At 41.0% G+C, this 13,507-nt stretch overlaps 1 protein-coding gene across 4 annotated transcripts in view; it reads right to left on the bottom strand.

Moving 5' to 3' along the window:
• Positions 1 to 13,507, bottom strand: part of PALD1 (phosphatase domain containing paladin 1) — a 315,649-nt gene that overhangs the window by 24,805 nt on the left and 277,337 nt on the right. For all 4 annotated transcript variants that reach the window (XM_040362326.1, XM_040362325.1, XM_040362327.1 and 1 more), the window contains one exon: positions 11,992 to 12,147. In XM_040362326.1, the coding sequence (XP_040218260.1) occupies positions 11,992 to 12,147 (156 nt within the window). The remainder of the gene's footprint in view (positions 1 to 11,991; positions 12,148 to 13,507) is intronic.

Raw genomic sequence — 13,507 nt, 5'->3', positions numbered from 1 at the left:
GTCTTAATAGTGGAAGGTATTTTTATTTATTTTTTTTAAATTGTAAGGGCTTAGAACCACTGTCAGGTTTTCATGGCTCTCTGTGTCCCCATTAGGGAGATTCACTTTCAAGAGTAAATCCAACATTTTGAGTTTTGAGCCACCGTTAACATTATTAGAGGGAAAATCTTCCAATGAAGACAACTTAAGCCTCGTACACACGATCCGATTTACCGCGGGCACAGCTTCGGACTTTTGTCCGAAGGGCGTTGGCCAGGAATTTGTCTTGCATACAAACGGCAAAGAATTGTCGGCCAACAAACACGAATGTAGTGATGTATTAGACATACTAACACGATCGAAAAATCCGACAACAGACCGTTGTCCACGGAAAATTTTAAAACCTGCCATCCAACATTTGTCTGAGGAAAATCCCACAACAATTGTCCGTTGGCATGTACAAACGGTCAGATTTACCACCAACAGGCTGTCAACACACAATTCCCATCTAAAAATCCGATCGTGTGTACGTGGTTTAAGAGGGATTTCCCTCCCATTGGAAAGATATCGTCCCAATTTCTGTTGAGTTTACACGACAGGAAGTAATGGGAAATATCCCTAATAAGACAGATGGGAAAGAAAAAACTCCAAAATTTTAGAAAAAGTTTGGGTTTTAGATCTACTTTAAATTGGAAGCTTCAAAATGACAAAAGACAATTAAGATAAAGTACAGTTGCAAAGAGTATGTTAGCTGTGGCAAGTTTTTTCTGAAGCATTTGTATGATGGCAATTAAAAGGGTAACTGCAGAGCTACCAGTTTTTGTGTCAGTACTGCTATATGTTACTTTTTAGGTTTAAATATAAAACACAGAAAACTGGGCATTCTCCCAAAATTTGGTAAGAGCTGACATTCATGACATAAGTGAATTCTCCCTGTTAAGATTTGTTCCTAGAAGTAGTTATGTTTTCTCTAGAAATGAAAACATCTGTGCTCTGCTGTTCAGTTAGAGCACTGCAGGAGATCTGATATTTATTTAACAAATCAAGCTCTGCTCTTAGGACCTATTTATAAAAGCAAGATGGCAATTTCGTTTTTTTCATGGGAAATTTTGTTTTCGAGAGGTTTACCAAATTGTGAAGCTGATATGTGGAGGGTCTTGACTTATTTTGCATCATATTTTGACTAAAGTTAATCTATGGCAATTTATGTTTTACAGATATAAATAGAGGAAGAATAAAGAAGGATAAGAAAATGGCAAAATATGTCCGCTTTACATGTCTTTTTACGTTGCACCTTTTTTTTTTTAACCACTTCCATACAGGGCACTTATACACCCTCCCGCCCAGACCAATTTTCAGCTTTCAGCGCTGTTGCACTTTGAATGACAATTGCGCGGTCATGCTACACTGTACCCAAACTACATTTTTATCATTTTGTTCCCACAAATGTTCCCTCTTTTTTACTCGTGTCTGACAGACACGAGTGAGGATTACTGGCTTTTCCGGTTTACATCGTGATCAGTCGTAAATGGACACAGCTGATCACGTGGTAAAGAGTCTCCGTCAGACTGACACCCTGCAACAACGATCGCCGCGTCATATGACGTCCAGTCAGGATATTCAAACCACTTTGCCGACGTCAATTTGCAATGGGCGGGCGGAAAGTGGTTAAACTGGAAAATAAATTTAACTGGAAATTAAGGTAAAATTTTGTAACACCCAAAACGATTGCTTCCAGTCTTTATACATTTATTTAATCTTAATAGCTTGCAGCACTCTTCAGTATAGTGGAGCAGATGAGTTTGGTACTTGTGTGCACATCCACATCACAATCAGGAAAAGAACATCAAGGTAGAAATACGTGGTAAGTAATCTGTAGATCTTTAGTAATTTCTTAGCATCACTAACTAAAGAAAACCTACACTGCAAACAAAGAATGTAATTGCTCACCTTCTTCTGAAGCCACGGAGTAGCAATGCAATAAATTAAGGAAATAGATTACCAATAGCCACTCCATAGGTTCAACTAAGCCCTACCCATCTAGCTATCCTTAAAGTGCGTCTAAACCAGGACCTGTATTTAATATATCAGTACACAGAAAGTGGAAATGTATATAGCAGTCTTATGACTTCTATCAGTGGTTATTATCTGGTTAAAAGCTTGTAGAGGGAGTTTTAATTCTCCTCTGACTGTCCTACGAGGCTGCAGGACCCCTTACCCTCTGTCTGGACATTGCTGATTGGTCCTGTGCTGATCACATGCACCCTCCTAAGAAAAAATAACTTTCTAGCAATACATGCCAAACTGAGCATGTGCAGAGTGCCCCCAAGGCTCTGTACAGTCAGTAGATGGTATGTGGACTGTGGAAGAAGGGGAGGATCAGCAAAAACAGGATTGAACAGCCTTTTTACCTAATGCAAAGGATTAAGCCCTTAGGTGCCACGGTGAGTATAACACACATGCTTTACTGCATATACAAACTGATTTTACTGTTGTGGGTTTAGTAACACTTTAATTTACATAGTTAATCAGGTTGAAAAAAAAAAAAAAAGATACCAGTCCATCCAGTTCCACCTGTGTGTGTATCTCAATAATAAATCCGATATCCCTGTGTGTTGCGATCGTTAAGATGGCCATCTAATAGTTTTTTTAAACTATTGACACTCCCTGCTGATACCACTGCTTGTGGAAGTTCCAGATCCTTACAGCTCTGACAGTAAATAACCCTCTACGCAGTTTAAGGTAAACCCTCTTCTCTTCCATTAGGGGCACCGCTGCCCCCCTGCAGGGTGCCGGACTTTTTAAGCCACATGATTAGAGCCTGAGGCTCTTATTGGCTTGAAAAAGGTTTGGCGCAGGTCACAAAGCGTTGCACCCCGAACCCACCCACTTGTGAGAAATGCAAATTAATATTCACTATTGTCTTCTGGCTTCTCCGGAGAAAGCCAAGGAGGGGTGAGTGCGGGGGTGAGACTGTCACCATGGAGGGGTGAGTCGGGGGGAGGTGACACCGTGCGTGTGGACCTGGGGGGGGTTGCCGTTCCCCAAAAAAGTCACTGGATCTATTCACCCCTTTTTTTTTGTTAGTTATATTTTTTATATATTTTTTTGGGGGGGGTGGGGTGGGGGGTCTTTGGTGAAAAATGCAGAGGTCCAAACAGACCCCAAATATAAATTTTTTGAGACAGAGAGTGTCCCTTTCTCTGCAGCACTTTACTTGAATGAATAGGGAATCTGTATAGAGATTCACAATTAATTCATAAAATGACAGTCTGATACATATTAACACTCGCGGTTTACCATGATCGATCAGCTGTCAGTGGGATATCTAGGAGTGATCGCTGCCTGCGCCCATTCTACTACAGGGCAGGGCTTTGTAAACACATTTGTGGTTAACAACTCTGATTAGCGGGTTGTAATTCACTGATCAGAGTTATAGAATTGTTCAGCAGAGTCTGATGAACAATTCTGCTATAAGTTTATGGTCATTAAAGTGACCACAAGCTTATAGCAGAGGGAGAAATTAGGTGCGTATGGACCTGGCAGTGAAAGGGTTAAACCTAATTTCCCACGTAGTTGCCCAGCCCATTATTTTATTGAGGTCCTCCTGTAAGGTTTCCACATTTTTTTTGCAAAGTTATTGCCCTGCCGAGCTTTGTACCATTAGCAACAATGAGATTGAGCCATTTATACCAACTTCTATATCATTTGTGAACAAATTAAACAGAATTGATGCCAGGACAGATCCTTGGGGGGCCCCACTTATCACACCAGACCATTCTGAGTCCTCACTACTTACCACCACCCTTTGAACATGCCCCTGTAACCAGTCTTCTATCCAGGTACATACCCCATGGTCCATGCAGACAGACCTTTGTAAAGTAAAAGTGTATGGGGAACTGTATCAAATGCCTTTGCAAAATCCAGATATACCATGCTCACAGGCTTTCATTTATCATAATGTAAACCTGTCACCAATTTGCATAATTTAAATGAAGCATAATATAAAATAAAAATTAGAGGGGGCGTGGCTAACCGCCAAGCAAGATGGACGTCTGATTCCTCAGCTCCTGCACCGACCGGAATCATTCACAACATCCCTACTATTCTGGTAGCCTACAGCACACCAGACTTCACCCCCAGAATGACCAGCCTGACCCGCAAGAGGAAGGAATAACGTCAGCCTAAGAAACTGATAGACTTCTTTACACTGCCAAGAATCCAAGATGGCGCCTGCGGCCTTGCACATTGAGCAGTGGCGGCCTATACAGACCTTCCTGATGCAGATCAACAAATCAACTCCCTGGATGCCTCAACTTCCTCCCTCGCATCATTGGCCAGCAACAGCCAAGCAAAATCATGGATGCAGATACAGCAGATCATGCAGGTGAGCCCTGTACCTGATCTCATCCCAGCTCCTCCATCCCCCATAGCGGCCTTCCCTACCACAAACCAGCCTGTATTGCACACCATCATGAAGAAGATGCTCATCTCTCCTCCGAGCTCCCTTCATAACGACATCTCCACCATGTTTAATAAATTATCCTCACAAATGCACTAAATGGAACAAAAAATGCACAAAGTTGAAAGACAAGTAGGAGACATGACTTAAACAGTCAACGATCTGGTAGATGCCCATTACCATACCCAGGAAGAACAGTGGATGAGGGCCAAAATGGCGGACCACGAGGACAGGTCACGTCATAATAATGTGAAGATCAGAGGGGTCCCTGAGACGGCCATGCCACATGATCTCAACACATATGCCAAAAAGCTCATTTCCATGCTACTGCCCAATCTCACACCCATGGAAACTATGGTCGATCAAATTTACTGTCTTCCCAAACCCCCACACCTCCCATCAGAAGTCCCACGTGATGTTCTGATGAGAATACACTTTTTCATGCCAAAGACCAACTTCTACTCAAGTCAAGACATGTTGGCCAACTCCCAGCGCCATACGCTAACCTCCAACTATAGGCAGATCACTCGCAGCATACTCGCCAACTGAGGAGACAACACCATCACCAAACCACTCAACAACCACAAGATACCCTAGAAATGGGGCTTCCCTACCAAATTATTAGTCACCAAAAATTGAGTCAAACATAATATCTCCATGGTGGAGGAGGGCCTCAAACTGCTCAACATCTGGGGGAATCATTCCGACCCGTCTAGGTCAGCACAACCTAATCACAGGGAAAACACCCAACCCTTCAACGCAACCCTCCATGCTGGTAAGCACCAACTCCTATCTGAATAGTGGGCTCATACATTATCCACTTTACCAAACCACTGGCCAGATGCCTTGCTCATTGCAAATTGCTCCACGAACTTATACCCCATAACTAAAACGGCAGTCCCAGTTACATTTGACTGCTGTCATCTATTGCTTTATTCCTGATTCGATTCTTCTCATTGTTAAAGCTTATCTGATCTTCAATTTATTGTTTTTCTTTTTACCCGTATTTCTTCCTCCCTGAGAGCACACAAAGAAGGAGGACATGAGAACATCGGCTATCAGATCATTCTGAATAGAAGGTCACCTTCACGCAACTGTGAGTAAGACTTTACTTTATACGGTATCTTACACCACACATCAAGATGCCAAAATTTGTATCGCTCAATGCCAAAGGGTTAAATCATGCAGCAAAAAGAGCCTCCCTGTGCACACAGCCCAGAAATCTAACAGCGACATCATATTTGTGCAAGAGACACACTTTAAAAAATCAGCAGAGCCTCACTGCACCAACAAAAACGTTACCCATATCTACCAAGCACCTGGTCCTACTAAAAAAAATGGGGTTATGATTGCGATCAAAAACACAATTACCTTCACACTCCACAACAGCATGATTGATGCAGAAGGAAGATATCTGGCCCTAGACTGCACCCTGGACAATACCAGATACACTGTTGTCAATGGGTATGTGCCCAATGCCAGACAAATAAAATTCCTCTCTGAACCAATGACGAAACTCACCAAATTCCACCAAGGTTACCTTATTATGTGCAGAGATTTCAATATTGTACCAGACAACTCCCTGGACGCATCTTCACGCAAGTCCAGACTCACTTCACCTATGGGAACTTTCCTAAGAAACAATTTGTATGATGTTTGGAGATGTTGCCATACCACTGAAAGAGACTATTCTTTATTTTCCCACCGGCACAATTCATATACCAGATCTGACTACTTTCTAGTGGACAAATGGACTCTACCCAGAGTATCAGACTCATCTATAACCACGATTACATTGTCAGACCATGTACCTGTATCGATAACCAATCGACAATCTACCACCTTCCCCACGCACGAAGATCTGGAGAGCTAACACCTCGATCCTACAATCACCTGAACACTCTGCCTATATCCAAAAACACTTGGAAGAATTCTTTGAACTGACCAAGGGAACAACATCTAACAATACCATACTTTGGAATGCTCATAAAGCGTTTATTAGAGGGATTATCCAATTAAGTTCTAGAGAGAAGAGAAGGAGATCACAGCGTCTTGACACCCTCACCTCCCAAATTTAAACTACAGAAGACCAAAACCAAAAAAAAAAACAACCCTAAACTAAAAGATAAACCAGTATTCCTCAGACAAGTACTAAGAAATTTACTATTAGAGTTGTATGACAGGGCTCAAAAACAATTTAAAGCTAATCACTATTCCACAGGGAATAAAGCAGGGAAAGCCATGGCACTTAGAATCAAAAGGTCACCACATTAAAGAAAAGATTTCACACCTATTTCACCCCACCACAAAACAAAAACTTGTGGGACCCCTAAGCCATAGCTGATGCGTTTAGTCATTACTACAACACATTATATAATTTGAAAGTAAACTCCACCACTACTCAACCATCCATAGAAGCCTTTTTACAAGAAATTAAACTACCCGAAATATCCCAAGTTCAACTAGTTAAACTGAATGCTCCATTTACACCACTAGTAATTTTAGATGTAATCTCAACCTTACCATCTAACAAATCCCCTGGACCAGATGGCCTCACTGGGGAGTATTATAAACAATTCCGCACAGTTCTAGCACCCTTCTTTTCACAAATTTGCAGTGACGCTGCCTCCTCCTCTTCTCTCCCACAAAAACTGCCAAATGCACTGATAATCACATTGCCGAAGCAAGGCAAGGAACCCACCCCACCACAAAATTTCCGACCCAACTCGCTTCTTAATATAGATAAAAATATATGCTAAGCTCGTAGCAACAAGGTTAGTAAACATTTTGCCATCACTGATCCATTTAAATCAATATGGTTTCACAAAAGGAAGGCAAACCATTTGATGCAACCCGCAGAATCATGCGAACGTCTTCTCTGCTTCTATGCTTGGACGCAGAGAAGACATTCGATAATTTCCACTGGTCGTATCTCCAAGCGACACTCCATAAATTTGGGCTCCAAGATCACATCCGCTTCGCCATAATGGCTTTGTATTCAACACCCTCAGCCCGAGTACGTTTGAGATGCCATTCAGGCAATTCTCAATTTCTAATGGCACCCGTTGAGCTACCCCCTATCGCCACTTATCTTCAACCTATCAGTGGAACCCCTAGCGGAACACATCAGAACAAACGTGACCATTACAGGTTTCAAAGTTGGCTCAGTAGAACATAAAATAAGTCTGTTTGCTGATGATGTGATAATGATGATCACCAATCCTATATCCTCCCTGGCTTCGGTACAATCTGTGTTACAAATATTTAGTACCATTTCTTATTATAAGGTTAACGAGAATAAGTCATATATTCTAGATTTAGGTTTAGATGTTACAACTAGCAACCTACTATGCAATTTCTATACATACCCGTGGGTAGATACAGGAATATCATATTTACGCTTACCAAATTTACAAGGGGTCTTTTCAGCAACAACTACATTGAAGCAAAACAAAAGCTTATTAGGGAATCTACCAAACTCTCCAAATTTGAGTTTTACTGGTCTGGAAGGCTAGCAGCTTTTAAAATGCTCATTCTCCCTAGATTGCTATATATATTTTGCACATTATCGATACCACTTACAAACTCCTACATCAAATCTCTTCAATCCATTATACACCAATACCTATGGCAGGGCAAAAAAACAAGATGTGGTCATTAAAAAATTATAAAGTATAAAATATCAGGAGGTATGGGTTGCATCAATATGGAACTTACAACCTAGCCGCCATACTGTTTGAAATGAAAGACTGGGTAAATACACACTCAACCACATTATGGGGGAACATTGAAAACAACAGGACACAACCTTAAGGCTAGGTTCACACTGCTGCGAATTCAAAATCGCAGTAAAATCGCGATTTCGCGGCCATGATTTTGCCGCAATTTCGGCCGCGATTTAAGAGACATCTGTGCAGGATTTAATGTAAATCGCGGCCCAAAATCGCAAAAAATAGTACAGGAACTACTTTTTGAAATTGGTGCAGCGCCGCAGATATACTAACATAATGCACCCTTCAAAGATTTCTTCAATTAATACAGAATTAAAAAATTATCGCAGCACACCCACACTTAGAAGGGGCAATACCTCTCAAAATATGGGTTGATTTACTAAAAGCACATCTACTTTGTACTACAAGTGCACTTAGAAGTGTAGTCACTTTAGATCTGAGGGGAAGATCTGAAATGAGGGGAAGCTCTGCTGATTTTATCATCCAATCATGTACAAACAAAAATGCTTTTTTATTTTCCTTGCATGTCCCCCTCAGATCAGTGAAGTCAGAACTAAATGTGAAATTAGGGGAGTGGTCTAACCGTAGCCGAGTGAGGTCTTACTTGCTCTGAGTTGCCGAGGTGGCTCCTTCAGTAGAATGCAGAGCCTTTCTACTCTGTCTTCCTTTAATATCCATTGATATTTGTGTCCCATACCATGCTGAGGCAGGGAAATTGGGGAAGATGCCTGGACCCGTTAACATCCCGAAGCAGCCACGTTACCCGCTACCTGGTAGGGAGGGGAGCCGCGCATCACCCGATGGCAGATTCAAACATGGTGCAGATTCAGCCGCCGCAGTGGGAATCAGAGGAGCCAGGATAAGAGCGTCCATCACCATTGCATCTGTCGGTGGAGAGAGGGGTTGCTGTGGAAGTGGAGAATCGGTCCCCAGCGGCACCGCTGACTAGGCAGGGGGAAGGAGAGGAGTTGACACCATTTTGGGACCATTATAATTTTAACAGCGATCAGTGCTATAAAAATTCACGGACTACTGTAAAAATTACACTGGCAGTGAAGGGGTTAACCTGTAGGGGCAGCTGAAGGGGATAAGTGTGTCCTAGGGAGTGCTTGCAACTGTTAGTGGGCGTGGCTTGCCGTGACACATCACTGATCGTTGTTCCCAATGACAGGGAACACGATCAGTGACAGTGTCACCTAGGCAGAACGGGGAGATGTTGTGTTTACCGGGCAGTTCTTTTGAATGGCCATCTGTATGCATGGCTTTGCAAGACAAGCTTGCCAGGAAAACCGTCGTTTTTTTTCCTTAACGGGATTCCTGGCCGTGTGTACAGGGCCTTAGAGTAGGTCAAACAATGCTTAGGGACTTCTTACAGGTGAACAGAACAGTAATACCAAAGGAGGGGAAGGACCAGGCAGTTGTTCGAGTTCCCGGCCCATTTCATTATTAAATATTAATTTAAAATTTTTTACTAAGATTTTAGCATCAAGAATAACACAGTATATAGCATCTCTTATCCATCCAGATCTGGTGGGGTTTGGACAAGGGAGGGAAGGCAAAAAGGTATTCAGATGAAGTGGATGGTACATAAATTAGCCACATATGCGGATGACAAGATTTTTTTTTTTTACTTCTACCAAGAGCGAAGGTAGAGACGTTAATGGCAAACTGCGCAGATATGGTGCCCTCTCGAATTTTAAAGTAAACTACTCAAAATCAGAAGCGATGGGAGTGATCTTAGAGGCAAATCATCGTATTGGCTCTCAATTCCAATGTAATATTATGAATATCATGCCCAGACTGGATTTACTTGTTACAGTCACTACCAATTAAACTACCCCAGGATTTTCAAAAGGACTCGCATACCAGGTTTTTTAAATTCAGATGAGCAGGTAAACCAGCAAAAGTGCAGAGATCTATTCTGATACTTCCGAAATCTAAATGTAGTATCGGTTCTCCGAGTCCAATAAAATACTATGAGGCAGTGCATCTATTGAGAATACTCGATTAGTGCGCCCAGCAAGAAATAAAAACACAATAGGTACATCTAGAAAAGGCAACCGTGGGCATACCGTTAGCAGGACTTCCTTGGATTCAAGGAGATGTCACGCTGATAGATGCCAGTAAACATCCTTTGGCTGGAGGTACCCTTAAGGTTGCAAGGTCTGTTTTCAAAACATACTGACCTTTTGCCTCCCCCAAGTCCCCTAATTCCAATTTTGGGTAACCCATTCTTTCAAATCGGGAATGAATGATGCTAAATTTGATATACTTATTTGTCGGGGCCGATGAAAATCAATGAAATGGTAAGAAATTTCTCTGATATTTTGGATTTTGTGCTCAGCTGGGTGCATAATCTTTATAATATATCAGAGACATTTTCTAAAATAAGAGACCCGACTACGTTCAAACAGACCTGCCTTGAAGAAAAGTCAATGAGACATTATCTCATTTGTAATCCTTGTTTCCCTTCAACAATGGGAAAGAGATTTACAAACCAACTTCACTCAAACTCAAAAAGATAAAAAAAAAATATCAGGTAGGGGAATACAAACTCCTTACAAGATGGTATCAAACTCCATCAGTTTTACATAAGTTTCTGATCTAAGATGTCTGTTGGCGCTGTTAGGAATTGGAGGGCACCCCATTTCAATTTTTTGGGGAAATCCTGAAGTTGAATGACTTCTGGGATATGGTTGAACAGGTAAAGAGATAACAGGTGTGTCTCTTGAGAGAAAAAAAAAAAGAACTAAATGTTTATTCCAGGCCATTTAGTAAAGTATTAAAGCTATAGGGTCAACATGCCAGCTAGGGTACTAGCATTTACAGAAGAACAGATAATAAGTATTTCCCCCAGCAAAGGTTTCCTTGAAGTGAAGGCAAGGTTTGAGTCCTATTTTGTTTCTTATTAGAGGAAGAAATACAGGGTGAGAGAGTAGCTTTAGATAATTAAAAAATATCTATCTCCATAAATTTTTGTTTTGGACATGTAACACACACACACATATATATATATATATATATATATATATATATATATATATATATATATATATATATATATATATATATATATATTATACACACACACACACACATACATATATATATACACACACACACACATACATATATATACACACACACACACACACACACACATACATACATACATACATACATACATACATACATAAAATATTTTTTTTCCTATACAAATACACTTAGTGGGTAGATTCTAAATCCCAACCCATTTTTTTTTATACATATTCGATAGAGTTTAAACTTCAGTTGTTAAATGGAAATCTGACCTCTATTAAAAGCTAAACTTAAGGGTTAGGGTCGCCATAAACATTACAATGTGACCATACAATCTCTGTACAATCAACTTCAATTGACAATCAAAACTATGTTATATGGGGACCTACCTAAACTATCCAGCCAATTGTTTCCATCTGGCAGGTTCTTGCATTACATAATTGTTGGCAGATCTACAGGATATTTTTCAATCAAATTGTAATGTGTGTGGTGAGATTTAGGTGAAGTGGCCTTAAAGATTTATTTACAACAACATCTGCATTGCAGAGGTGACCCTGGAAAAATGGTGAGAGGATACCGCAGTGCTGAAATTGTGTACGATACCTGTATATATTTTCCATTTGAACACAGAATTCCTGCATGTATGTCTTTCCAATCATCTATTTTATGTTGGCATATTGTATTAGAAGATGCATTGATTAGTACAAAATGTTTAAAACATCTGATATGAGAGGAAGTTGCAAGATAAACATAGGACAGGAAAAAGTAAACTGTACACACCTCATACATCCACTTGCTGAAGGGTCTTTGCCACGTGTCCTTCTTCTCCAAATGCAGGTAGGCATTAAATAGGATCAGATAAATGTATCTCTCCAAGTACTGAATGCTGTGAAGCTGAAGTATCTGCATTTCTTTAACACTTTTTGCCGTTTTAATCTGATGGACAAAAAAAAAACAGTAATATAAATCCTCCTTTTGATGTTTATAATATATGAAATCATAAAATCATAAAATTACAGATATATGCCATTAAAGTACCAATTTTATCTAAGATCCAAGTAAATAATTTGAACTACCAGTACAGTGTATGAACAAAAATAATATTGGTTGATTTACTGAAGGCAAATAGTCTGCTAACTTTGAAAGGACTTTTCCCATAGTAAAAATTCACTTTGCAAAGCAGGGGTAGGCAACCTTGGAGAGGTGGAGTTCTACTTGAACAACACTAATGAAGTCAAAGATCACCCCCCCCCCCCAGTAGGGCCAACCTTTTCTTTTTTTGATAAAATATTTTCACTCAGAACAAAAATACAATAAGTATTACAGGGTTTAGGAGTGTGTCATGCAGAGAATTCAGGATTCACCAATGCATTACGCTCAGAATGCAGGGTTAGAAAGTGTGTTGCGCTCAGAATGCAGGGATCAGGAGTGCGTTGCGCTTTAATTCCTGGTTAGGAGTGTTTTAGGCTCAGAATGCAGGGTTCTGGGCGGGTGGGGGGTGATGTGAAGGGTGGTAGAGGACACTGCTATGGGGGTGACCCTGCCCATAACAGTGTCCTCTGCCCCTTCACAATGCATACAGTGGTGCCTTCTGCCCCCTATAGCAGTAACCTCTGGCCCCTCTTGCCTCCCATAACAAAGTCTTCCCTTTTTCCACAGGAGACTGAGAGGCAGCACCATTCTGGACAGAGAGCAGGTGCTGGCACAGTAATTTTTATATTAGCAAGCTGGTGATTGGTTAATTAGGACCACCCTGTATCCTACCAACCAATCACCTGCTGTTTAACCTAAAAAGTTAATTTGGCCTTTGTGACGGTATCGGTATGATATCCCCGTCAACGTTCCCTTCTTCCCATAACGAAAATCACCCCAATAGTCCACGAGGAGGGATATCCCTGGAATCGCCCAGAAAGCCACACATGAGACAAGCTTACTGCTAGAACAAGACACTTTATTGACACAAAAACTCAGCTTATATGTGGTTACAGCCTGTTAGGAACGCCCCCCTCACACAGTGGGGTTTCCCATACAGATTATAGGAGACAAGTCGGAGCCGACCATGTAGACACGTTTCTTTAGATAAAGACATCAGGGGAGTTAAATACTAGTTGTAACAGCCTGACCACAATGAAGCAATCAGAATAATTAACATGAGCCACTTATCTAATCATTGTAAACAGTAAGGCCGGTCTCCTTCCCACACACAATAAATCAATTACCATTTGAACTAGGGAGCTGGCTGAGGAAGGGTCATTAACATGTCAATAGCTTGTAACACATGAATCCATCTAACCCA

The sequence above is a fragment of the Rana temporaria genome, chromosome 8 (genome assembly GCF_905171775.1).
Source record: "Rana temporaria chromosome 8, aRanTem1.1, whole genome shotgun sequence".
In the NCBI taxonomy this organism is placed as follows: Eukaryota; Metazoa; Chordata; class Amphibia; order Anura; family Ranidae; genus Rana; species Rana temporaria.
This window is presented reverse-complemented; position numbering and strand designations above follow the sequence as displayed.